This window comes from Notolepis coatsorum, assembly GCF_963971535.1.
Source record: "Notolepis coatsorum genome assembly, chromosome: 18".
Lineage (NCBI taxonomy): Eukaryota > Metazoa > Chordata > Actinopteri > Aulopiformes > Paralepididae > Notolepis > Notolepis coatsorum.
The window spans coordinates 96,730,142-96,757,001 of record NC_140182.1 but is presented as its reverse complement, the minus strand read 5'-3'; the positions used below and the strand labels follow the sequence as shown (position 1 = coordinate 96,757,001).

The 26,860-nt window shown below is 42.8% G+C and overlaps 1 protein-coding gene across 1 annotated transcript in view; it reads right to left on the bottom strand.

Annotated features, from left to right (window-relative positions):
- nat10 (N-acetyltransferase 10) overlaps positions 1–26,860 on the bottom strand; it is a gene marked incomplete at its 3' end in the record, with an annotated part of 39,019 nt that overhangs the window by 3,007 nt on the left and 9,152 nt on the right. Inside the window, exons 6-27 of the mRNA XM_084335457.1 lie at positions 25,997–26,058; positions 25,609–25,723; positions 25,396–25,503; positions 25,158–25,291; positions 24,966–25,059; positions 24,002–24,100; positions 23,497–23,633; positions 21,760–21,884; positions 21,491–21,641; positions 19,795–19,891; positions 18,443–18,559; positions 13,934–14,035; positions 11,974–12,048; positions 11,747–11,863; positions 5,956–6,089; positions 4,841–4,889; positions 4,466–4,562; positions 3,809–3,916; positions 3,542–3,714; positions 1,336–1,455; positions 494–592; positions 303–376 (exon numbers count right to left, since the gene is read on the bottom strand). Coding sequence (XP_084191583.1) covers positions 303–376; positions 494–592; positions 1,336–1,455; positions 3,542–3,714; positions 3,809–3,916; positions 4,466–4,562; positions 4,841–4,889; positions 5,956–6,089; positions 11,747–11,863; positions 11,974–12,048; positions 13,934–14,035; positions 18,443–18,559; positions 19,795–19,891; positions 21,491–21,641; positions 21,760–21,884; positions 23,497–23,633; positions 24,002–24,100; positions 24,966–25,059; positions 25,158–25,291; positions 25,396–25,503; positions 25,609–25,723; positions 25,997–26,058 — 2,387 coding nt within the window. The remainder of the gene's footprint in view (positions 1–302; positions 377–493; positions 593–1,335; positions 1,456–3,541; positions 3,715–3,808; positions 3,917–4,465; positions 4,563–4,840; positions 4,890–5,955; positions 6,090–11,746; positions 11,864–11,973; positions 12,049–13,933; positions 14,036–18,442; positions 18,560–19,794; positions 19,892–21,490; positions 21,642–21,759; positions 21,885–23,496; positions 23,634–24,001; positions 24,101–24,965; positions 25,060–25,157; positions 25,292–25,395; positions 25,504–25,608; positions 25,724–25,996; positions 26,059–26,860) is intronic.

Here is a 26,860-nt window from a genome sequence, read left to right as displayed (position 1 = left end):
GTCAGGTGATCACAGTACTCCTCAAGTACACAGTCTTGTTCCTAAGCCTTTTTCATCCAAAATATTATTGCTTATGTAACACAATCAGTGGCGACAGGCGATTTTCAACCTCATCTGTAGCTTTGTTCCGTTTGTTACAAGATGTGTCCCCTTGACATATGGAGAATAACCTGTGGGCAGGAGTTACTACGCTATTGCTTTGCCTCCCTGTACAGGTCCAGGGTGATCAGCCAAGGGGCGGAACACCAAGCCAGAGAAAATCAATACAGAAATCAATCCTCCATCCCTCGGTAGATACTCACTGATCCAGGTTCATCTGCTTCACCTTCTCCATGTCCTCCCTGTGCTTCTCATCAAACTCCTGGGCTGCCTCATTCTGATGAGAGAGGGGACAGAATATGATGATGATGATTATTATTATTATTATTATTATTATTATTATTATTATTCCCTGTACCATATAGTTATGAGTGAAAGTAATGAGACAACTTGCCAGATCATCGCTCAGACTTTGGGCGGTTGGCTCCATGATAATGTCTTTGGTCACCACCATCTCTTCCTCGATGGCTTTTTCTTGGATATTGCTGAAGATCTGGGACAGGAAAGGCCAGAAGAAGAGAAATATCTCAAATATAAGTCAACTAAAATGTTAATAAACAGTCTCATCACATCACACAATCGCCCAGGTCACGGACAGCGACTACGGTCTCAATTCACTTCACCTGGATGCCATCTTAAGACAGAGTGAGGAGGGGCTCTGTGCTCCTCAGAGCTGCTGCGTCTCATGCTATGTTGAGCATTTCGTAAAAAAAGAAAAATCATATTTTATCCTTGGTAAAAATTACAGGTGGAAATATTTTCATTATTATTACAATCACATGACTCATGGCTGAATATATATAAATAGATATTTTTTGGTACAGTTGATTTCCTCAGAGGGACAACCTGATTACCAGTATCTAGTGTCCTAGTTAAATTACGTGAACCAAATTAAACTGATTGGAGGTTAAAGATAGAATCTGTAATACCGTCAAACAGCAACCTCTCAGTATAAGAGCCCCTTCTTGGCATTGAAGTTTGTTTACATTTGTTTGTCTGATATTTGGATTGGATTTGAGTGGATATAGAGGAGGGGTTGCTACTGCTGGCCACACCTCAGGCTCTACCAAGAGAGGCCTGGAGAAATTCACAGTATAATAAGTTAACTAAACTCTACCTGCATCCTCTTAGCAGTTGTTTTGTATTGAGCCGTACTGTACTGTACTGTACTGTGCCCATTCTGCAATCTGTTTTCAATCAATCAATCAGACCTTTAAATAACAAGTGCCAACTTACATGCACAAATTTGCGGATGAGGCGGTTGAAGAGACCCATTAGCTGTGAGCTTGGAAGATCAATCTCCTTCTCCAGCTGATCCACAGACTTATGCTGAAGTCCCACACCCAACAACAGCGCCTGTGGAGAAGAACACAGTCCATCAACATCTACGAAATGTGGGGTCTTTCACATGTTTACAATGTCCTCCATGTTGGAAGAAACTAACGGTTGCCATGTGTTTGATACATGAGAAATAGATCAAGACAAATGTAATACTTTAGTGTCCTCATTACTTGTACTGGATCTTGTAAATACTGTATGTCACAGTGGAACAGTAATATCATGCTTTTACGGATCTTTATCCTACTCTTACGACTGCGCAGAAATTAGGTATTTTCCATCTTAACCTCTTAACTCATTCACTGCCAGCTATTACCCTCATCCCTGTAGTCAATGCGCCAGCTTTCTATTGCCTATTTTCACTGTGCGTCACGATGTTTCATCATCATTAGGTGGCTTCTTCGTTCCGAAGGTTGCCTATCACTCTCCAACCCATCCTGTCCCCACTTCTTCTCTCCAACTCCGTGACTCCGCCTCTCACTCCGCTCCAATCACAGACGTCGTCTACCCAGCCTCTTCTTGGTCTTCCACTTTGCAGAGCTATATCTATATTATAGCTATGGAGACAATTCTATGGCTCATTTGACAGTCACTATCTCTCGTCCAACATGTAAAAAATTGTTAATTTTATCATGTATACGTTCGCGTGTTATCCCGTGGTGAATATTGTATAGTTTCAGAGTGATCCGGGCTAATTCCTGAAAAGCTGAGTTTGGATCGCTATGTGAATTTAGCTGAAGTCGTTCACGTTGCTCGCCTGGACATGTTACTATTTCAAAATCAAAAGGTATATAACAGGTATTATGTTTCATCATGAATGCATCAAGGGTGGGGGTGGGGTCGTTTTGGCCTGATGCTCCGATAGTCAGCAACAGCATACGTTTTGGAGTACGTTACATATGATCGTTGCGATCGATGTGAAATCATTGTTGGATCAAAGTAGGATTGATGTCATATAGTCTTTACCTTTACTAGGAGGTATCCCAAAAATTATATTCCAATTGTCTGATCGAGATTTCCAGTATTGATGTCCATCGGGTCCCTGACATGAAACGGCACAAAATATGTGTGTTCCACGTGTTCCAAAGTGCTCGGATGAAGCGATTCACTTAGCTTGGTCTAAATTCTCCGCCATATACAATGTAACTCACAGTGTGAAATAAGGTTTCAAAGGATAGGTGATACTGCCACCTAGCAGGAATCAGCCGGTATTGCACTCTCTGGGTCTCCGAATGAGTTCCAATGATACACCGAGGTCCATGAGATTGTACAGGATATTAAAATCGAAAAAAAGGAAAACGGACCAAATAACGTATGTATACGTGATTGGCACTCAGTGGTTGGTGAGCAAACACGAATATATACGTTAATGGCACAGAAAGGGTTATGCCCTCGCCATATTTTCAGAAAATGTGCCTAAACGTTGTTTTTTTCTAGACGTTCACAGAAAGGTAAAGAAACAATATACGCTGTATTTTATGGCAATAACGTTGAGGTTTGTTCGACCCATGAGATATAAACGCGGAAAATTAATCGCGTAAAAAAACTTCGACTTCCATTGTCGGCGGCTGGTGTGAGCTGGGTAGTGTAGTTTTATGAAATTTCGACATCCATCGAAAGCCCTGGGTCTCCTCTTTCTTAGGACTACAACGATTTCACGAGTGCTTCTTCTCGCGTCTTTACTCTTGGCTATATTTTTTTAAGAAACGCAACATTACTTAATACGGACTGTATTGATCTATTTATGACGTGAAATAAATCTCGTACCGCGGGCCGATCGGGCTTAAAATTAAGAGGTTAAAGGAACCAGAACAATGTTGATTTAATCAGAAAAGGCTTAATGTGGAATTCCTCTCAGCTTCGGGTGCATCATTTGATTTGTTATGCAAGGTATAATCAACGGGAATTTTGGTTAGTGAGGACAATTTAGTATGAAAATACTAGCCATGACGCTAGTGACACTGTGCCGCGTCGATTCAATTAAGCCGTTGCCTTGTGACCCGAGGCGTCGATGGGAACTGGAGTTATAATTGCAGGTCTATGAACTACACCGGTTTCACAGTGAGACGCCATAGAAAACCAAAGACAACGAACGGTGACTTACACACTGCGCTACTGAGAGGGAGACGTCGCCCAGCTGCTTGAGAAAGAACATGCGAGCCACGGCCGGGATCAGGTCCATGACGAGGTGATAGTCCACCATGTTACTGGAGTACAGCTCCAGGCGCTTCAGGTCGTAGGGGCTGAACTGGGCCGCCAGCGCAGGGCTACTGAGGACTGTGGAGGTCAGAGACGAGACGAGGTGAGGTTCTAGTAACACGTGCCGTGGGTTTAATCAGAGTAGAGTGGGTTACTAGCATAGGAGACGTACTGGTGGCTGCCTCCTTGGTGCTCTTGTTCTGCAGGAGGTTGAGGGCCAGGCTGGGGGAGAAGCTGCTGAACTGGTAGGAGAGCAGAGAGAGGAAACGCCGACGGAAGTCTGGGGGAAAACGAAGAAAGTACTCTGGTTAACTGAACGTTTCTTCGCACCTTGCTCTTACCTCGGCAACGCCGCCAATACCATCCGTGTTCACTATCCGTGTTCATTGATTATGACTACCTAAGGTACACTGATCTCATGTACTCACCAGTACCATCCGTGTTCACTATCCGTGTTCATTGATTATGACTACCTAAGGTACACTGATCTCATGTACTCACCAGTACCATCACTGTTCACTGATTATGACTACCTAAGGTACATTGATCTTGTACCTCACAACCCTCCTGACAGTGTGTACACTATATATACACTGTATACTATATCTATATATACACACACACATATACAGAGAGCATTCTCTATACATTAAGGTTGAGCTAAGTGTTTTTAAGTCCTACACTGCCTTGAACTATTGTGACCTTGTACCGTGTTACGTCAGCGGTCATGTGTCACCGTGGGCAGAGGCAAAGGTATGTACACATTGACTAGATAGTGATTCTAAATCACGAATTCTGAGTAGCTTATAATGTGGTGGAGGGAGTTCACCTCTCCAGAAGGCAGGCAGCCACTGGCTCTGTTCTGCAGCTTCATCTGCCTTCAGCTCCTTCAGCATCAGGCACGAGTGCTCCCCTGTGAGGTCGTTCTAGACGCACGCAACCACACACACACACGCACACAAAATGTGGAGTGAGACAATGACACTAAATGCAGAAACAAAACAAGTGTGAGTCGGCAATAGCTTTGACTGCGTGACATGTAAACACTTGACCTCCGTGCAAAGTTTCAGCCTCCTAGGACAAGAATTGCGGCAGCTAGAGGGTGGGGACACTTTTGTCAACCAACCGACCAACCAACCAACCAGAGAGAGCTATAGATAACAACCCATTAGATTATACTGTACAAAAACAATTTTCCACTTACAGGGGTTTGTCGTAAGTAGACTGGAATATAACCAGCTTTCCTCCAGAACCTGTTGTAAAAAGGAAAAGCATTACTGATGCAAGATTCAAGAGATTTATTCGTCACATACATACACAAGACATGTAGTGAAATGAAGGTGGCCATGCCCGCCTTGATTGTGCAAAAAATTCAAATAAAATAGAATAGATAATAAAATAACATGATAAAAAAGTACTAAGATCAAATACAATACAATGATAAGCTTTAAGAATTAAAGGTAGTGAGTCCTATATACAATATACAGTTTTAAAGTGACCTTTTTTCTTTTTCTTTTTTGTGACCTGTAGTTCAGTTCAGTTCAGTTCAGAGTTTTTATTTGCCACATGGAATAATACAATCATAGTTTCTTCATTAAAAAATCATAAATAGCCATTCCATGGACAAAAGGAGCAGGAAGAAGAATAAATCTTATAATTACCTGCCCCTTATTCCTAAACTAACATGTATTTTCTTAATGGTCGGCGTATAACCTTATTTACACAAATAATCATTTATACCATTATAAAATAAACACAATCCACAGTTAAACAAGAAAAAATTTAATAATAATAATAATGATAAAGAATATAAAAAAAAAAAAAAAAAAAAATCTCACTATTCAGATCACATTTTGATTTTCATACTGACTAAATATATTTTTTTTTATACATTTTTTTGAATTGATAAACACTGTTACATCCCTTAAGCTCGCTATGGAGAGAATTCCATAACTTTACACCAATAACTGAAGGACACATCTGTTTAAGTGTGGTACGTGCAAACTGATGTTTAAAATTGTATTTTCTCCTACTAAACTCACTTTAGTGTGTTTGTGTGTGAGAGAGTGCAAGTGAGGATGTGTGGTGTGTGTGTGTGTTCATGTGTGCGGAGAGATCAGTGTTCAGTGTTCTGATGTCCTGGGGGAAGAAGCCGAGTCGGAGTCTCTCTGTTCTTGCTGCATGTATGCGGAGGCATACTGCCGATTCAAATTACACTATGAAAAGAACTCATCGCTGTACCGAATGTCAGTGTTGATTATGCCATTCAGGGCACAATGTTTTGATCCTCACAGCAGCATTATGACCAGAGAGGCTCACCTGAGCAGCTGAGCAGTGAGGCCGTAGGAGACTCCCAGGTAGTCCAGCCTCTCTGCCCTCCTCTCGCTGAGCTTTAGCAGCAGAGGAGGGAGTTCCTTTCTTGGAGCGAGTACCTCCTCCAGGAGACTGACAGCCTAAACAACCAATTACAAGTGGAGCACTCACATCAGTCATTCATATACAGTCATATTGAGTGTGTGGCTGTGTGCAGTCTACCTACTAGTGCCAGAATATATATATATATAATCGTTTAATTTTAATTGAATCTTAAAATCCCAAAATGGATAAATACTTCTAGCACACCTCCTGTCCTGCAGATGTCTCTACTTTGCTTCTGACTCCGTTCAACAAATGACATCTTTTGACAACAAAGTTCCCGTGAAGCCAGTGCCGTCAAGCCTAATTGAACGGATATGGAATGGAATCGGGACCCAGTGGACGGATTGGCAACACTCGGCCCTACTGGCCTACAGGGGTATTTATATTTAAATTCAAACTGAACAACAGGGGCAGGGCTGTACGTTAACTTTTTTTGCACATAGCACTGGTGCTACAGGATAGTTTTGTAGCACAGGCCAAAATCTTGTAGCACAAGTATAAAAAACATGTTATATTTGTAACAGTCACAAATGTGCCTATTGTATTTGTGTTATTTAGTTGCAGTGCCATGTTTGGCTGTCATTTTCATGCTGACAAGTTGACGTCACACAGCCAGACACGTTACGTGTAAGGAATTATGGGATTTGGTGTTGGGTGTATGGACTCTACTAGGGGTGGGAATCACAAGTTTCATCACGATACGATATCGATTCTTTGGACAACGATACGATATTTGCCGATATCTGCCATGATACGATACGATGCAGGTGCCTGCAATCGATGAGACGATATCATAAGCCCATTTAACACAATCAGTAACATTTAGATCAACAAAAAAAAGGTAACGAAAATATAATTAAAACATTTTTAATTGAGCTCTTCCAGACATTTAAATGAAAAACAATCTATTGTTTTTAATACAAATAGACCTCATGTTCACTATAAAGTGCCATGTTTTGATATATTGTATTGAGCTTTAAACATTAAGTACCATACATTTTTTTGGAACTCACAACACGCCTCCTAATGTACAGTCTCCTCCCCATCATATATATATACAACTCTGTCAGGATCTATGGGTAACAGTACTATATATTTGCATATCGTATGTCACAAATGTAACAGTACTACATAGTGTTGTGAAGAAGGCACGACAACGCCTCTACTTCCTCAGGCGCCTAAGGAAGTTCCAAGTCAGTCAGAAGATCCTTAAGAACTTCTACTCATGTACAATAGAGAGCATCCTGACTGGCAACATCACCTCCTGGTTTGGGAATAGCACTGCACAAGACCGAAGCAGACTACAAAGAGTGACACGTTCAGCCGAACGCACAATTGGAGGGGGGCTCCCCACCCTCCAGAACATTTACAACAAGCGGTGCAGGGGCAAGGCTAAGAGAATCATTAAAGACTCCAGTCACCCGAACAACTGCCTCTTTGAACTGCTGCGGTCAGGCAAGCGATACCGGAGTCTCAAGGCGAGCACAGAAAGACTCAGAAGAAGCTTCTATCCCCAGGCCATCAGGCTGCTCAACGAACAATGAACACTACACAACAACCATCAAACGCACATAGCACACACATCCACACGCACACACTCACTTTAAACAAACACACTGTAGCACCCACTCCCCACACTTTATAGCACACACTCACTTTAAACAAACACACTGTAGCACCCACTCCCCACACTTTATATTTATTGATGAAGGATTGCACTACAACTCGTACACCTTACTGTAAATTGTACCTAAATTGTACCTCATCCCATTTCTGCTTTGCACTATATAGTATTGTACATTAGTACACTGCATAGTATTGTATATTATATGGTAACTCAGTTACGTCTATTCTGCATCGAACATTGTACATATGTCTATACTGAACACTGTGACCTCATTTTCTACTTCTAATTTACATGCTATACTATGTTATTTGATACTATCTTGTCTAGCACAGTCTCTGGAGCGTAACAGTAAGAAGCATTTTGTATGAAAGTATTCTGTACTTCTGTATGACAACTATTAAAGAAACTTGAAACTTGAACTGTATGTCATGTATGTCCCTATGCCATAAATGTCATGATGTCATGTATGTTGTGTATGTCATAAATGTCACTATGAATTGAAAATGGGGGACCCTGATGTAAACAAGACGAAAGTCTTTCTCTGGTCTGCATCCCCTTAACAATTGTGTGTATTGTACCCATTCTGCAATCTGTTAAATAAAGTTATTCATTCATTCATTCACGCAACCTAAAACCCCTTCCTCTCCCAAACCATTCCTGCAATTGTTTTATGTTGCATGATGATCATGAATACATTTATTATGTATTGTATTTTTTATGTTTAAATATCAACATTATCTGTCCACCCTCAGTACATTTACTATCAATATAATATACCCGTCTGACTTCATCTGATCTTTTCAAACGCACACACACACACACATATACAGAAGGGAGAAGGGAGAATGCCCCCCCCTCCATCCCAGTCCCCACTCTGCTGTTCTCTCTCTCTGGCTCTGAACAGGGTTTTTAGCTTGTTGTTAGCTTATGCTAACATAACTTTAATTTCGGAGTTTAACACAACGTGGTCATAAAGGAATGGCGAGGATTGCAAATAGAGCTGCCGCGGTATCTGTATTACCGCGGTATCGCTGTTACATCATGCCCACCGCAGCGTTGGGCTGAATACCGGCATCACCGCTGTTTTTTATTATATTATTATTATTATTATTACGCTCTCGTTGGTCTTGCGGCTCTGCAGATATACCCTACTTCTCTGTCGAGATTCCAAGCGACCCTATTGGGTACCAGAAAAGTCACATGAAACACTGCAGACCACTGATTGGTCAGAAGAGATACGCGTTACATGCTGAAGCATCTTGCAGTGCTTTTACTTCCTGAATCTCAGCCATGAGCCATTGATCAGAGCTCAGTCACAACACGGCTAATAGTACATTAGCTCCCACCGGAGACCGGAGTGGATTACCGACGCCGTCGCTCCTCAGGGAACGAGGCATAATGATTTTACTGCAACGAAATGTTATAATAAAAGCCCTTCGTTCTATACACTTGTCTGATTGAAAACTTTATTAACAGACCGCAGAATGGGTACAACTCGGCACGCTCTGAGCAAAGAAAGGAACTTAGATATTAATTGAGTAACGCTTGCCTTGCTATGGTCCGGTAAATACGAACGTGTAACTATACTAACGTTAATGCCACAAATCGAATGCCTTTGTAATCATAAGTAGTAACGTTATAATAATAAGAAGAAGAAAGGGTCGGGGGGGTAACCGGCGGGCGCGCCGCTACCACCCCTGCTCGCGACACCGAGGGGAGACTTCGAATCCGTGTTTCACTTTTAATAACGAATGCGTGCATGCCGAATCCCAAACAATATTCATGCTGCAAAGTCATCCTCTAAAGATAGACATTTAGACTAGAGGCAGGCTATATGCTATAAAGAGTAGACTACAAAAAAAATGCATTCAAACTTTTTTTTTGTGTGTGTGTGTGTGTGCGGTAATAACCGCGGCGGTTGGAAATATTTTGCAAATGTGTGCGGTAAGGAAAACATCAATACCGCGGCAGCTCTAATTGCAAAGCATGTTAGATGCATTTGACCCGTTGCGGAATAAAACAGCAGGGATTTGTTTTGGGTCGCGAAATAGGCACACTAGCTTTGCTATGTTGCAATGTGCGTGTTCCAGACGCTACTGCTGCTACTGAGACGAGTACGGCTGTGTGCTGTAGAGCAGATACGAGTCGACTCCACAGGATTTTCAAAATAAAAGAGTATCGATATGAACCGAACGTTGTTAGCTGCCGGAGCCATAGATATTATGGCGAGCTGCGCTTGGGCGGAAATGAGAGTTGCCACAGGATTTTCAAAATAAGAGTATCGATATGAACCGAATGCCTATCGCGCCAGTGCTACTGAAGTAAATCCATTCATCGCACAGACCGATGTTGCTGTAGCACGTGCAACATATATCTATGGAAGCAAATGAGTGACAGAAGTATTTGAATTTGATCAGACACCGAATTTATAGCATTGAAAATAATTACTTTGAAAACATGTATCTGAATTTTTTTCAGACACTGAATTTATAGCATTGAAAATAATTTTTTTGCTCCGAATTTATCTATGTGAAATAAAAATTCAGTGTTTACAATTCAATGTAAAATGCATAATAAAATTCAATGTAAAAAATTGCATAATTGCGGTGTATAGAATTCGATGTAAAAACCATCATCTGGGCTACCCAGACAGGATAAGCAATCGAGCCTGGATGCAATCGAACTGACTTCTGGCCTATCACTGCACAGCTTTGTCAGTCATGTGATCACACCAACCCGGGAGAAAGATGGCGGTATATATACATACGGTGGGGAGAGAATATATACATACGGTGGGGAGGAGACTGTACATTAGGAGGGGGTGGGTGGGTGGGAGAGAAATATACATATGGTGGGGAGAGAATATATACATACGGTGGGGAGGAGACTGTACATTAGGAGGGGGTGGGTGGGAGAGAAATATACATACGGTGGGGAGAGAATATATACATATGGTGGGGAGGAGACTGTACATTAGGAGGGGGTGGGTGGTGGGAGAGAAATATACATATGGTGGGGAGAGAATATATACATACGGTGGCGAGGAGACTGTACATTAGGAGGGGGTGGGTGGGAGAGAAATATACATACGGTGGGGAGAGAATATATACATACGGTGGGGAGGAGACTGTACATTAGGAGGGGGTGGGTGGGTGGGAGAGAAATATACATATAATAGACAGTCTCCTCCCCACCGTATGTATATATTCTCTCCCCACCATATGTAGAGCTGCCGTGATTACCGCGGTATCGCTGTTGCATCACGCCCACCGCAGAGTTCAGCTGAATACCGCATCACCGCTGTTTTTTTATAATAATACTCTCAACCAAAGCAATGCAACGGAAAAATGTTGATCGACAGTCGAATCTGCCAAATATGTCACCACGCTTGCACCCGACTCTGCTGTTACCACCAATCGGCAAGCGCCTATTCGGTTTTTACTTCCTGGATGTTAGCCATTGATCACAACAAGGCTAATAACATTAGCTCCCCACCGGAGTAGACTACCAGAGCTCCAGTCCACAGGAGTACTAAACGAGGCATGATTTTACTGCAACGAATGTTATAATAAAAGCCCTTCGTTCTATACACTTGTCTGATTGAAAACTTTATTAATAGACCGCAGAATGGGCACGACTCAGCACGCTCTGAGCAAAGAAAGGAACCGAGATATGAATTGAGTAATGCTTGCCTTGCTATGGTCCGGTAAATACGCTGATGTTATTGAACGTGTAACTATCTAACGTTAATGCCACAAAACGAATGCCGTTGTTAATCATAAGTAGTAACTTTATAATAATAAGAAGAAGAAGAACGGGTCGGGGGGGTAACCGCTGGGCGCTACCACCCCTGCCTGCGACACCGAGTGAACGGCGCACGACTAGAGGGGAGACTTCAGATACATGTAATTCAAAGTAATTATTTTCAATGCTATAAATTCGGTGTCTGATAAAATTCAAATACTTCTGTCACTCATTTGCTTCCATATATATCTCGCACTGTACAGCCCTGAGGGGGACTCGTCTCCCCAAGGACAACAAGGTTTCAGCGTCTGAATGAGTTACCTCGCTGCTGACGGAGGTGATCTCGCTGTTGTTGGCCTGAGCGCTCTCGTCCATGGTGGGGAACTTCCCCTCGTAGTACATCTGCAGCAGCTGGAGAGCTCTGGAGCCGTAGCCCATCTGTTGAGCAGCAGACACACACACAGGGTCAAATACATACAGATTCAGACACATGTTCACGTCCACGTGGCGTAGAGAACAAGATGGGAGAGTTTTCAAAAAGGACGTACCCCCTGATAGTCTGGGTTGACGGCGATGCGCACCACTCTGGCTCCAGACAGACTGCCGAACTCTGGGTCTTGAAACTGCAGAGAGAAGAGTGGAACGTCAGTCTAGGGTTGGGGGGGATTAATGTAATTGATTAATCAATTACAATTTGGGCTTCCCACAATCATGAAAACAAGATAATACAATTATTGTGCCGCATGCCGCGTTGCACTCATTTTGTCTTGTGTTGTAAATGCAGCGCACCCTTCCTTCACAGCGGTGCACTCAATGAGTAATTGTGTTTAATATGTGATTTCAATATCAATTGTGTGTAATATATGTGATTTCAAGGCGGCTACGTGGCGTAGTGGGCAAGGCGCTCGCCACGAAATCTGGAGACGCTGGGCTAGCCCAGCGCTCCACATTTGCTTTCAGTTTAGCTGGTCGTCCGTACTAATACACATTGGCCGTATTAGGGGGTGGGAAACCGATGGGTGGGGATCGGGCGTTGTGGACAGCGACTCCTACAGGTCGGTTGGTGCGCCTGCGCAGTAGAATCAGGAAGTGTCGGGGGCAGCGTGAGCCTCCCACGCGTTACTCCTCGCCACTGAGAGATCGAGCTGCGCAGGTGAAAAGATGCGACTGCTGTTACCTCGAGTATCGGAGGGGACTTGTGCTATGTATGACTTAGTCCACATTGCAGCCGGCTTGTGGGAGGCAAGAAACAGCGTTCATGACAGGGGAGGGTTGAATTGGATGATACGAAATTGGGATGGGAGAAAATATAGAAAATGGGAGAAAAAGTGGATCAAAAAAAAAATATATGTGATTTCAATATCAATAAAAATTATTGTGATTGGCGCCCCAGTGGCGAACCACATAGCGCGCTCAGCCGCGACACGGGTTCGATTCCCGAATCCGTCGTTATTTCCCGAATGTCTTCCCCCCACTCTGTCTCCCATTTCTCCTCTGTCTCTCCCTACTGGACTGCCCAGTAGTAATAAAGCGATAAAACACCAAAAAAAAGAAACTTAAAAAAAAAGAAACATTTATTGTGATTATGATTTTGCCATAATGGAGCAGCCATCAGAGTCCTTTTTACTGGCTGGGTGTGGCTACACATTTTTGACAAATAAAGGCAGGTCTCAATTAGAAGCCGCGTCTACATTGCCATTGACGCTGCAAAGCAGTTTATTTATTATTATTATTTGTTTTACTTGCATTCAAACGTCAGTCACATTTGCTAATCGCCATGGCAGCACAGAGAAAATACTCCATCCATGGTGAGCTGCTGAGTGCGAGTGTGTGTGTGTGTGTGTATGTGTGACTGTGTGTGTGTGTTTGAGTGAGTGTGTGTGTGGGCAGCTCGTTTGGGTCTGTCCAGCAAGAGACAACTGAAAACAAAGTTTAATTTCTCTCTACATTCACTAGCACCGTCTCTCGGAGCGAGATCAAATGAATGATCATAATTTATATGTTATTCTATAGCCTAATCTTCTAAGTAATACTCATACTGGTTTAAATAAACAACAATAGTATTTCCATTCTTTGCTGAGTTTTGTGTCAAAGGAATTAAAGGCCTGTCCCATTATAGGGCGGTTGAGTTCAGTCATTTAAGTTTTACGGTACAGTTCACACACTGAACAATGTAATTAATTTATTAACACTGCAATGGTCATGTTTAGAGCACATGGCTCTTCGCCACACTAAGGGCAAGTCAAGAAAGGCATCCTTAAACTGCCATACACAGGTTTAAAATCATGCGACATAATTACAAGAAGTCACCTGACCAATATAGTGCTTGGCATTGTGGTGGCTCACCAAACTAATACCATGTAATGACAACGTTGTGGGTTAGAATCCAGCTCTTGAGCTTTGTTGCATGTCATCCCTCTAGCCTCTCCCCCACATTTCCGATCATTCTTCACTATCTAATCAAAACAGAAATGCTCTTGGGATTAAGATAAAGTGTCCCATGTGTACCTGTTCTGACACGGTCCAGGGGATGAGGTCACCAGCGGCCTTCCTCCCTCTTGACAGACTGTTTAAGATGGACTGACGAGAGATCTCCCCCTCCAGACACACCTGAGGAGTCACACAGAATGATACACACTGTGATGACATGATGGGACACAAAATAGAAACTACACACACTGATGAAACACACAATACAAACTACACACTGATGACATGACATGATGAAACACACAATACAAACTACACACACTGATGACATGACATGATGAAACACACATTATACAACGGCATGCAAATTTCTCGATTCTGATTGGCTGAAACAGTCCATTTACACGTATGTATAGGGCTCAATCCACGCTCCTGGTCCCAGGACCCGCCCACAACCGAATCACATCACTCCGCCGGATCACTCCATCGGAAAAAACAAGATGGCGGACAATAATCTTTAACAAATGGATATGTTGATAGCGTCATAACGACTAAATATAAAGCGATTCTGTCACGGCGAATGTCTTAGTCCTTTAAACAATGTTGGATGATGTAATTGATGGGTCATGAGTCATTGTAGAACAAAAGAAAAATCGCGGATTGATTGATTGATTATTTGCAATTTTATTTTAAATTTCTTCTTCCTTCCCCCTGACTGCAGCGCTCACTCTCACACTGTCCGATGCTGGCGTACCCACCCACCCCCCCACACACACACACACCTGTCTGCAACGGCGGGGGAGAGTCAGACTGAGAGAGAAGCAGCTGAGTGCTGCGCTGTTTTAAGTGACCATGGTCTATTGAATTGATTGATTGGTTGATTGCTAATTTTATTACTGTACGCCTGGTTTCCAACTGGTTAACACTTTGACTGCCATGAAACGTGTTTAGACGTCATTGCTGGCCATGCTCAAGTTGCCGGAGGACGCTGTACAGCGTCCTTATATCAATATTTCAAAAATCTGCGATCGGATTCATATGTCCCCTCCGCTGGCCTGAGATCCACCAGCAGGACCCACTGAGCTCTCTGGCGGTTCAGGAGCGCCATCTGGTGGCCGATCGGCGCAATCGCTTAACAGGATGTGCCATAGAGGTTGTGCTAGACGTCCGTAGTACTTCCGGGCACACGCTATAGGTCCCAGGACTCTGGCTCGTCACGCTACACAGTGATCGATTGCCAATAACTCGATAAACAACATGATTTGGACGTATATACCATTATACAAGCTGGAGATGGACCGGGTAAATTTACGTCCCATAATGATAAGACTTCTACTCTACGATGATCGCCCAACGGCGCGCGGAGACTGGGGTGAGTTTCAGCGTGTAACGTTACCGTCTTCGATACTAACTGCTATTATCAACATTTGACCCACATTAGATGATTGGTATAACGCTGCCCACGGAATTATAAACGCCCCCTAGCCCATCCGGTCAACATCAGATGACGTGTAGTAACTTCTAGAAGTACGTCTAGTTGGAATTTTTTATATCGCGCTGATTGCCATAAAACTGTATTGCATCATCAATATAATGCATTTGGGGCTTTAGATCACGTTCTGGAGAAAGCTGCAGAAAGAGATGAAAACATACTCAAGTTCTTTAATAGTTGTCATACAGAAGTACAGAATACTTTCATACAAAATGCTTCTTACTGTTACGCTCCAGAGACTGTGCTAGACAAGATAGTATCAAATAACATAATAACATAATATAGCATGAATTTAGAAGAAGAATGAGGTCACAGTTGTTCGGTATAGACATATGTACAATGTTCTGAGTTACCATATAATATACAATACACAATACTATGCAGTGTACTAATGTACAGTACTATCTAGTGCAAAGCAGAAGTGGGATGAGGTACAATTTTAGGTACAATTTACAGTAAGGTGTACGAGTTGTAGTGCAATCCTTCATCCATAAATATAAAGTGTGGGGAGTGGGTGCTACAGTGTGTTTGTTTAAAGTGGGTGTGTGCTATAAAGTGTGTGTAGTGGGTGCTACAGTGTGTTTGTTTAAAGTGAGTGTGTGCGTGTGGATGTGTGTGCTATGTGTGTTTGGTGGTTGTTGTTGTGTAGTGTTCATTCATTGTTCGTTTAGCAGCCTGATGGCCTGGGGATAGAAGCTACTTCTGAGTCTTTCTGTGCTCGCCTTGAGACTCCTGTGTCGCTTGCCTGACGGCAGCAGTTCAAAGAGGCAGTTGTTCGGGTGGCTCGAGTCCTTAATAATTCTCTTAGCCTTCCCCTTGCAACGCTTGTTGTAAATGTTCTGGAGAGTGGGGAGCCCCCCTCCAATTGTGCGTTCGGCTGAACGTGTCACTCTTTGTAGTCTGCTTTGGTCTTTTGCAGTGCTATTCCCAAACCAGGAGGTGATGTTGCCGGTCAAGATGCTCTCTATTGTACATGAGTAGAAGTTCTTAAGGATCTTCTGGCTGACTTGGAACTTCCTTAGGCGCCTGAGGAAGTAGAGGCGTTGTCGTGCCTTCTTCACCACACTGTTAATGTGTATGGTCCATTTCAAGTCCTCGGATATGTGGGCTCCGAGGTACTTGAAGCTGTTGACTCTCTCAACCGGTGCCCCGTCGATGCTGAGGGGGCTGTAGTCCTTGACCTTGATGTACTTATACATTAGACCATACTTTACTATGAATATGTGAATGAAAAAGTTTAACGTTGCTACACAATGAACAATACATATAGGACTTTGAATGGGCCCTAATAATGGCAATGTAGCAATAGAATTTAAAAGGTTATAGCCATGCAAAGAAGGGGTACTTCTCCATAGACAAATAGAGCCGGCAACCTATGGTATATCATGAATTTAACCCAAGGCAACCAAAGTGTTAAGTTTAGGCCCTCTAAAGTAGGTTTAAAAAAATAAATAAAAAAATAGGGCGAAGAAAACTTTTTTTTCCTATAGGGCAAAGAAAACTTTTTAATTTGTTTTACCTACTTTCTATAGAAGCATCTAAGAATGAAGTTCTAGGGGAGCTCCAGTAGCTCACCACGTACCGCGAGTGCTATTTCAGCGCCGTGGACAACCGTGCTCGTCACGGATCTGGGGCTGAGCGCGTTCGAATCCCGGACGGCAGCCGTGCCTTTCCCAGAGTGTCTTCCCCCCCATCTGAACCCTTTCAGCCTGCTTCTGTCGGTCGAACTTGACCAAGTATGAATGCGATGAAAAAGCGATAAACGCTAAAAAGAACCAGCTGACTGGTCAAAGTTTAAAAAAAAGAAAGAATGAAGTTCTATAGAAAGTAGGTCTGCACACCCTTAACAATTGTGTGTATTGAGCCGTACTGTATTGTACCCATTCTGCATCTGGTAATAAAATGTTCAATCAATCATTCCAATAACACACAGTTGGATGTGTTAGTTTGTTGGATCCGTTGGATGCACTTCCGAGCTGCTTCCACATGAGGCAACTTCTCTCAATCATTCCAATAACACACAGTTGGATGTGTTAGTCGGTTGGATGCACTTCCGAGCTGCTTCCACATGAGGCAACTTCTCTCAATCATTCCAATAACACACAGTTGGATGTGTTAGTTGGTTGGATGCACTTCCGAGCTGCTTCCACATGGAGGCAAATTGTATTTTTTGTTGTTGTGGGAACTACTTTTTCTGGCGGATGGTTTTTTCAATAAATCTTCGATTAATGTGTGTTTATTGTATAGCAATAAGGTTGGATGAATGTGGCAGTTGTATAAAAGCATTACACCACTTGCAGTCGTGATTTGTGAACAATAAACCATGCCTAGGGGGGTCTAACGACCACCCCTAGGCATGGTTTATTGTTCACAAACCACTCCTGCGCGTGATGTAATGCTTAAATACAAACTACACAGACTGATGAAACACACAATACAAACACTGATGACATGACACACAATACAAACTACACACACTGATGACATGACAAAACAATACAAACTACACACTGATGACATGACGAAACAATACAAACTACACACTGATGACATGACATGATGAAACAATACAAACTACACACTGAACACATGACATGTGACACAATACAAACTACACACTGAACACATGACATGTGACACACAATACAAACTACACACACTGAACACATGACACACAATACAAACTACACACTGAACACATGACATGTGACACACAATACAAACTACACACACTGAACACATGACATGACGTAACACACAATACAAACTACACACACTGATGACATGACGAAACAATACAAACTACACACTGATGACATGACATGATGAAACAATACAAACTACACACTGAACACATGACATGTAACACACAATACAAACTACACACTGAACACATGACATGTGACACACAATACAAACTACACACACTGAACACATGACATGTGACACACAATACAAACTACACACACTGAACACATGACATGACGTAACACACAATACAAACTACACACACTGAACACATGACATGACGTAACACACAATACAAACTACACACACTGTGATCACATGACATGACGGGGCTCCAAGTGTCTCACCTGCACCACAGCCAGGACCTCCGGCAGAGAGTTCTGTGTGGGCGGCACAGGGGGCAGCAGGCAGAACAGGTGATGGGCCGGGGCGTCCGACAGCATCTGGAGGTCGTTGGGGGAATTCTGGAAGCAGAGAGAAGATGGAGTCAGTAAATATCTCTGCCAACGACGAGAGGGCCTACCTGGAAGAGGTCAAGGTCCTGGCGGGATGGTGCCAGGAAAACAGCCTCTCCCTGAACGTCAGCAAAACAAAGGAGATGATTGTGGACTTCAGGAGGTCGGGGGTCAAGGACTACAGCCCCCTCAGCATCGACGGGGCACCGGTTGAGAGAGTCAACAGCTTTAAGTACCTCGGAGCCTACATATCCGAGGACTTGACATGGACCACACACATTGACAGTGTTGTGAAGAAGGCACGACAACGCCTCTACTTCCTCAGGCGCCTAAGGAAGTTCCAAGTCAGTCAGAAGATCCTTAAGAACTTCTACTCATGTACAATAGAGAGCATCTTGACCGGCAACATCACCTCCTGGTTTGGGAATAGCACTGCACAAGACCGAAGCAGACTACAAAGAGTGACACGTTCAGCCGAACGCACAATTGGAGGGGGGCTCCCCACCCTCCAGAACATTTACAACAAGCGTTGCAAGGGCAAGGCTAAGAGAATCATTAAAGACTCCAGTCACCCGAACAACTGCCTCTTTGAACTGCTGCGGTCAGGCAAGCGATACCGGAGTCTCAAGGCGAGCACAGAAAGACTCAGAAGAAGCTTCTATCCCCAGGCCATCAGGCTGCTAAACGAACAATGAACACTACACAACAACAACCACCAAACGCACATAGCACACACATCCACACGCACACACTCACTTTAAACAAACACACTGTAGCACCCACTCCACACACTTTATAGCACACACCCACTTTAAACAAACACACTGTAGCACCCACTCCCCACACTTTATATTTATTGATGAAGGATTGCACTACAACTCGTACACCTTACTGTAAATTGTACCTAAATTGTACCTCATCCCATTTCTGCTTTGCACTATATAGTACTGTACATTAGTACACTGCATAGTATTGTATATTATATGGTAACTCAGAACATTGTACATATGTCTATACCGAACACTGTGACCTCATTTTCTTCTTCTAAATTACATGCTATACTATGTTATTTGATACTATCTTGTCTAGCACAGTCTCTGGAGCGTAACAGTAAGAAGCATTTTGTATGAAAGTATTCTGTACTTCTGTATGACAACTATTAAAGAAACTTGAAATAAAAGACAGAAGAGGCACATGACATAATGGTCTGAGGGGAGGTGGATTCTCCTCTCAGAACCTCTCACCTTGTAATGTGACGCCACGTAAAGGGCCATCAGTCTCTGCAGGAAGGCCTCAGAGGCCTTGTGGTAACAGAACAGCGTGTCTCTGTTCACGTAGTACCTGCACCGCCGGGGCTAAGGACAACGCCAGCTGTACCGAGTGATGCAAAACTTTAAAAAGGTACTTACAAAGTTACAAATAAAACCATAACAAGACCCTACTGTAACCACGGTTTAGGACAATTCATTGAAATTCTATGCAATATCCAAATCAAAGGAGGTGCAACATTTATTATAATGGGACGTGTGTCAAAATACCATTCTAAATGGAGTATCTTGATGCTCCAGAGACGTCCAGGTCTACAAATCCTATTCTAGACTTAATCTTTCTTTGGTACAGATCCCTGTAGTAACATCATGATCATTTCAATATCCTTTAATGAAATTTAAAACTTCCCTCCAAGATCATGAATCACATCAATATCAGTAAAAATTAAGATAGAAATCGCAATTAAGATATTTGTTCTCAATTCGTTCAGCCCAACCACAGGTCAAACATCCCCTCCAGATGGATTTTAAACCTGTAAAATGTTTTCTATATTGAATACCAATTTTTATAAATGTGTTTTGTCCACCAAATAGTTCAATAAACTACTGAAAATGGCTTAACAGACAGCATATCTACACCTGAATATGAATAATTATGCAAACTGGCAACAAGCACCCATTGATATTTACCAGGAATTCCAAGTCAGCAGATTATATTATTTCAAGACATGTCAATACCTATACTTATGCTGAAGCTGAAACTGTCACGTTACCACATACTGGACTATGAGAGGTTTGACCGATTAATGACACCACAGTACAGGGAAGCTCTCCCTCTCCCTGTGAAAAGAATGTGAAGTTCTGCACAAATAACAATCAGTAATAGCCAAAGGCATGCTTCCAAAACAAGTTAACCATAAGAAAACACGTTTTTGAGTGGAGAGGATCTTTAAAGGGGACGTGCATTGCTATTCCTTGCACTATTTGGGCAACTTTACACAATTCCTGTGAGTCTATTGAACACATCTGTACGTTTTTTTTCCAGAGAATTCATTGTTTTATATTTCTAATCAAGTAGTCAAAAGCATAATTTCTCCCCCTTTGGACTTCAGGCTGTGTTGGCCTGGCTCCGCCCATAAGCACTTTGAGTGACAGTCATCCACACAGTCTGCGACTGGCACAGAGAGAGATAGAGAGAGATTAAGGGGGATACTAATTGATTTTGCAGCGGGGGGCATAATCCCACGGGACAATGCATTGGTAACTTGTTATATATACCTCTGTGATTATTATTGTGCGGATCTGAATACGGGCGTGTGCGTGGGAGCATGCGCAAAGATATTACAGTGATATGCTAGTGCTCCCGACTGCGAGGGAGAGAGAGATAGAGGGACACACGGAGGCACGGAGCATTTACACACAACCTAGCAAATCAGTGCTATATTCACGTCAGCAATACCGTCAAATCAGAACAGCTTAGTTGAGTGAGGGAAGATCTCGTGAACTCGAGACTAGACTGATGAGACAATATGATAATTAACGACACAGACCACATTGATATAATCCCCAATTGCTAGGAAATAATGCTAAACACTGGAAAAAGCCATTTATAATGCACCTTTAAAAACATTCACTACAATGTCATGGAAACAGAGAGGTGTACAGAGGATACAGGTCGCAGGTCTGCGGCAGGGGGCAGCCGGAGATGAGCCGGGGGATGTTGAGGCAGTCCAGACACAGCAGCTCGTTCAGCCACTTCTCCACCGCGTCTCCGGCGCCGTATCGAATGGACTCGTGCATAGAGACCTCGGTGAGAGAGCGAGCTGCGTGGGCGGGGGGGGTAACAGAGAACATTAGTTAAGATACCATAACAGAACGCAGCAGCAGCCGCTGTGAAGCGCTAGTGGTTGTTGTAGGTCAACGGGTAACACGGCTACTGACCCGCCGCTAGCCGGGCCGTGGTGCTGCTCCGGTTCACCGCGGTGGTGCTCAGCTGGCTGGCGGCGCTCTGCTGCCGGAGCTGCTGGATCAGCTTGAGGGACAGAGAACGCCCCGTGCCTTCATACCTGCGGTGGGACGAGGAGAGAGGGATCAGAGACACACAAATCAAAATAAATGTATTTGTAAAGCCCGAAATCATAAGGTAATGTCCCCATGGGCTGGACAAGGCTTCTTTAAACAAGTCAAGAAGAAACATCACAATAAATCGAGAACAAAAACCACCATGAAATCCAAAATAAATTTAAAATTAATAAATGCAATACTCCCACACATAACCCAGCGAAGGTAAGGAAAAACTCACTAAAAACCTAGCAATAGGAAAAAAGCACCACAGGCGATGTGGAGGAGAGAACCCTTAGAAGGGCCGTTCAAGGGGAGATCCCCCTACTTGGATGTCGGTGATAATAGTGTTGCTATAGATCAGGGGTAGGCAACCCTAGGCACGCGTGCCTGCATAGGCACGCGGGGGCATTTTCATTGGCACAGGGGGCAGCATTAAAAAAAATTGAAAAATAAGATTTTCTTTTTTCTTTTTTTGCTTTGAAATATTAGTGAAATATTTTGCACTGTTGTCGCATTTATCTTGTTGAAATCCTCCCACAGGTTCTTTTTTTTAAGTCGAGTATATCAAGGAGGCTTTTCTCTGTAGCTCAGATGTTTTGTTTGAAGGCTTGCCAAACAGAGACAATCAAATCAAGGATAAAAGATATCCCCATGTCAGCTTGAAGTGTCGAGCGACGCATCAACAAAATGTCAGAAAATATCAGAGAACAGCAAACAGCTGGATTAAAAGATGCTCCGGTGTGCAGCTTAAAGTGACCAACTACAGCCCCCAGATAACGGAGCCCAGTAAAGCAAAACTGTTTGTCTGCATTGCACCCCCTCCCCAACTCAGATTTAGGGTTGATACAACCATCATAATAATATTGTTAATAATAACAATAACAATAATGATGTAATAATGTAAAAATTATCATTAAAAATACCTGATTATGAGAAATGTTTTTTACGATGCATGGAATATTGTTGAGGCACACTAGTTACAACTATATTTCAAACAGGCACTTCATGTCAAAAAGGTTGCTGACCCCTGCTATAGATGATCGATGGGTGGAGAATAAAACAGGTGGATAGTTGGTATGTATGTACATATATGTGTAATAAAACACAAATATGTACATGCAATAGCAACTGGGGTACATAAGAACACACATCATCCTCGTTGCTATAAGACAGCGTCACATGTTCCTCATACACACGAGGGCTGTTGATTGTCCCAAAGGATACCATTCAAATAATAGGCTGAAATCAAATGAGTATTCATGATAAAATGTACATATTATTACCACACCAAAGCAAAGATTCTTACACTGAACTAGTTCATAGTCTGTTGTATTTGTCATACCAATAGGAAAACTATCATTAGGCATTGGGCTGTGCTTTATAACGCTAATTTATTAGCTTGCAGGCACATCTTTCCAAAAATCACAAAAAGGGACATGGGATGCATTTTAAGTTCGCCTAACCTTTTTTAAACTTTTTTTTTTACTTTCAAATGCATACTTTACTTTCAAGTTCAAACACTTTTTTTCTATAAATGAAATTTTAATATTGAAATGAATTCTGACAGCCCTAATACACACAAACCCAAGCCTATTATGTAGATGAGCTACTGACCCATTGATAGTAGAGGCCATGAAGACCAGGTAAGGTCCCAGCAGCTTCTTGACCAGAGGAAGAGGGATGGCCGCAGCCTCATCAATAACTAGCAGCTCAGCCTGGCCCAGCTTCACAGAGTCAGCAGGATGGAGGTACTGAGGGGTGCAGGTCATCAATGGTCACACACACAGCAACTAGACATGGGTTTGTTGGGTTTGCTGCAGAGTAAATTGTATTTAATAGTACCGGTGCACGATTCGGGGAATCTCATGGTTCAATTTCGATTCTTGGGGGTCACGATTCGTTTTAAAAATCGATTAAATAAATGCGAAGATTTGAGTTACTTTTCCCATTTGACTGTGGTAGACGGTAGGGGTGGGAATCACCAGTTTCATCACGATACGATACAATATCGATTCTTTGGAAAGAAAATAAATTATCTATTTTAGGAATTTGTGGATCGGTTCAAATTCAATTCACCCCCAATCCCTATTTAATAGCGGTTCTGTTCTGGGCCATTTACCTGAATGGTCTGACGATGCTCCTTGAAGATATTCACCCGCACCACTGCTTTGTTGAAATCTGGATTCAAAGACTGAATGATTTCATAGTCAATGTGCTCCTGCAAAAAGACATGAAGCCAAAGTATTAAGCAAAGATCCACAGACAGATTTAAGGTTACCGGTACATACACACAGACAGACAGACAGACAGACAGACAGACAGACAGACAGACAGACATACAGACCAACAGTTAAGATACACAGACAGACTGTGACGGATGAGTCTGTGCACCGCACATGTTAACTTGTTCCCTCACCCTTATTGTTTGGTTTAGTTCTGTTTGTACAAGTTTACATTCATGATGCACATACACTATTTCTATTTCACATAAAGACACGACAAATATATTTGAGTACTGATATCATATCCATTCTTTATTAACTGACTTACATGGTTTAAGTGCATGCATCTCGTTCGTTTGTTTGTTTCTTCAAGTCTGCAGCCAGCCGTCCTCGCTCTGGGCAAACAGAGCAGCTGCGACTGGTCCACCCTAAATAGCCGGATGGGGGTGGTGGACCGAACCATGGGGGGGTTCATTGTATTGTAATTTAGTTTTGTTATACGTCTTTCCTTATTAATTAAGATTATTGGTTGTTTAGTTTGGTAGATATGTTGTATGTTTATTTCTTATTAGATTAATCGGAATTGTAAGATATTATTTAGTAAAATACTAATTATATCAATTAACCTACCTATGTTAATGTCTCTGGCCAGGACCTATATATAGTTTGAGTTCCGTTCCGGTCTGTTTTTGTCCTGCCTATTATTTGGACCGTTTATGTTCTGTTTGTAAGTTATGTATTTGCATGGGTAAATATAAAACCCCTTATTTTTGCCTACACCACTGTGTCCTCCTCGTCTGGCTGCTTGGTCTCTTACACAGACCGACAGTTAGATATACAAAGGATGGCCACACAACCCACCTGATACTGTAGGGCATCAAAGCCTTTGAAGATGAATTCAAACAGGGTGTGCAGGTTGTCTGGGCTCGGTGAGGTTATGAAGATATTCGAGTAGCTGTGAAGAGAAGTCAGGTCATCGTGAGCAACAATGCAAGGCAGCGGTGCTGGGAGAGATTTGTCCGATTATCACCACACGTTAATGGTAATCTGTACCCGAAAGCCACAGCTCCAGCTATAGCCAGACCCAGTGCTGCCGATTTGCCTCGTCCACGGGCAGCGGTCAGAGTCACGGTGCTCCTCAGTGTCTTCTCCGAGATGGCCTCAATGAACTTCAGCACAGCCTTGGCCTGGGAGACGACACAAACACCACCAGTTATACCCACCGTGACGACTACAAACACCAAGGCATGTCTACACCTGGACCTCCGGGCATCTGAAGCGATCCTCTAACCTGGTCCATGGTTTTGCAGCTGTCCACCAACACGCCCACAGGCTGAGTGTCGTGGAGGGAATCCTTTAGCTCCTTCAGCTCCTGTTCCCGTGGAGACAGACCTTCCTCCTGAAGGAGACGAGAAGATTGGTCAAAAAGGTCAGTCAGGGTTTAACCAAGCAAGCCAATAAATAATGCATGTTTTCACTGGGTTGCTATGGACCCTTCATCTACCTGGGTCTTAGGAGGAACAGGCTTGATGTTGGCTATGTGGCTGGAAATAGGCAGGATGTTGAGCTGATCATCAATGGCAACACATGTCTTACAGGACGCAAGAGACAGGATGAATCTGGAAAAGAGAGACGCAAGCTTAATAGGGCTAGGGCTTACTAGGGCTGCCCCCTCATTGGTGGGTTTGGTCTTAGTCAACCAATACTTTGTTAGTGGATTATTGTGCTTTTTTACCTGTTATGCTGAAGAGTTATTTCCTGAATAATTACAAGGATACCTCTGGTTTCTTTAGTTGAGGACAGTCCTAGCGATTACACTTATTTCCCCCCCAATGCTGATTTATTAATATTTTAGATGTCCATAAAAGCCTGAAAATAATAAAACAACCTACCTCTCATTGAACCTTCCCACCACATCCTGGTGAGCCTCAGTCCTGTATCGAGAATGGACATCCTGGAGAACAAACAACCACAGCAACGTTCAGACACAGAACAGAACATTATCCTCATGCCATAGACTAGTATGAGGCTGGTATAGATGAAATAATGGTATAGCTAGGTGGTGCAGGGAATGGGTATATAATATATCTAATGGGCACAGATCATAACCTATATTGTATCGAGTTAGGCCTATGACAACCCCAGGCTTGTTGATTACTCAAATTTAGTTTGGAAAGGCTTCTTTTGCGCCTTCAGCAGAACTCCTGTGGATCCGACCTGGTGTCACATAATATACAAGTACAATATAGAGGCAAACAACAGACTTGTTGTGGTCTCATCAGTCATGGTTCATTCGCATGTTTCTGTGGTAATCCTGCCACGGTATCGCTATTGAATTTACAATGACATATTGATGTAGAAATCTTACTAGTAGTGCCATTAGTTTATATATATGGAACGGTTGTGACAACGTCACCTCAAACTTCGATGCCCCGAGCGGGAGTTGAACCCCGGTCTCCCACACCACGGGCAGCAACACAGACCGCTATACCAAGAGGTGAATTCACTCCTTTGTACCGTGTCTATGCGTCTTTTGAGGATGTGAGAGTGAGTTTAACCCATAGCACCGCTACTCACCCCAGCCCTTCTTGACTGCGCTTCACGATACCATCCATTACATATATATATTAGTGCTGTCAATCGATTATTTAACTCTATTAATCGCATGATTGTCCATAGTTAACTCGCGATTAATCACAATTTAATCGCATTTTCTTTTTTAACCATAAACTGATATTTTTCAAGTTTTAACACTT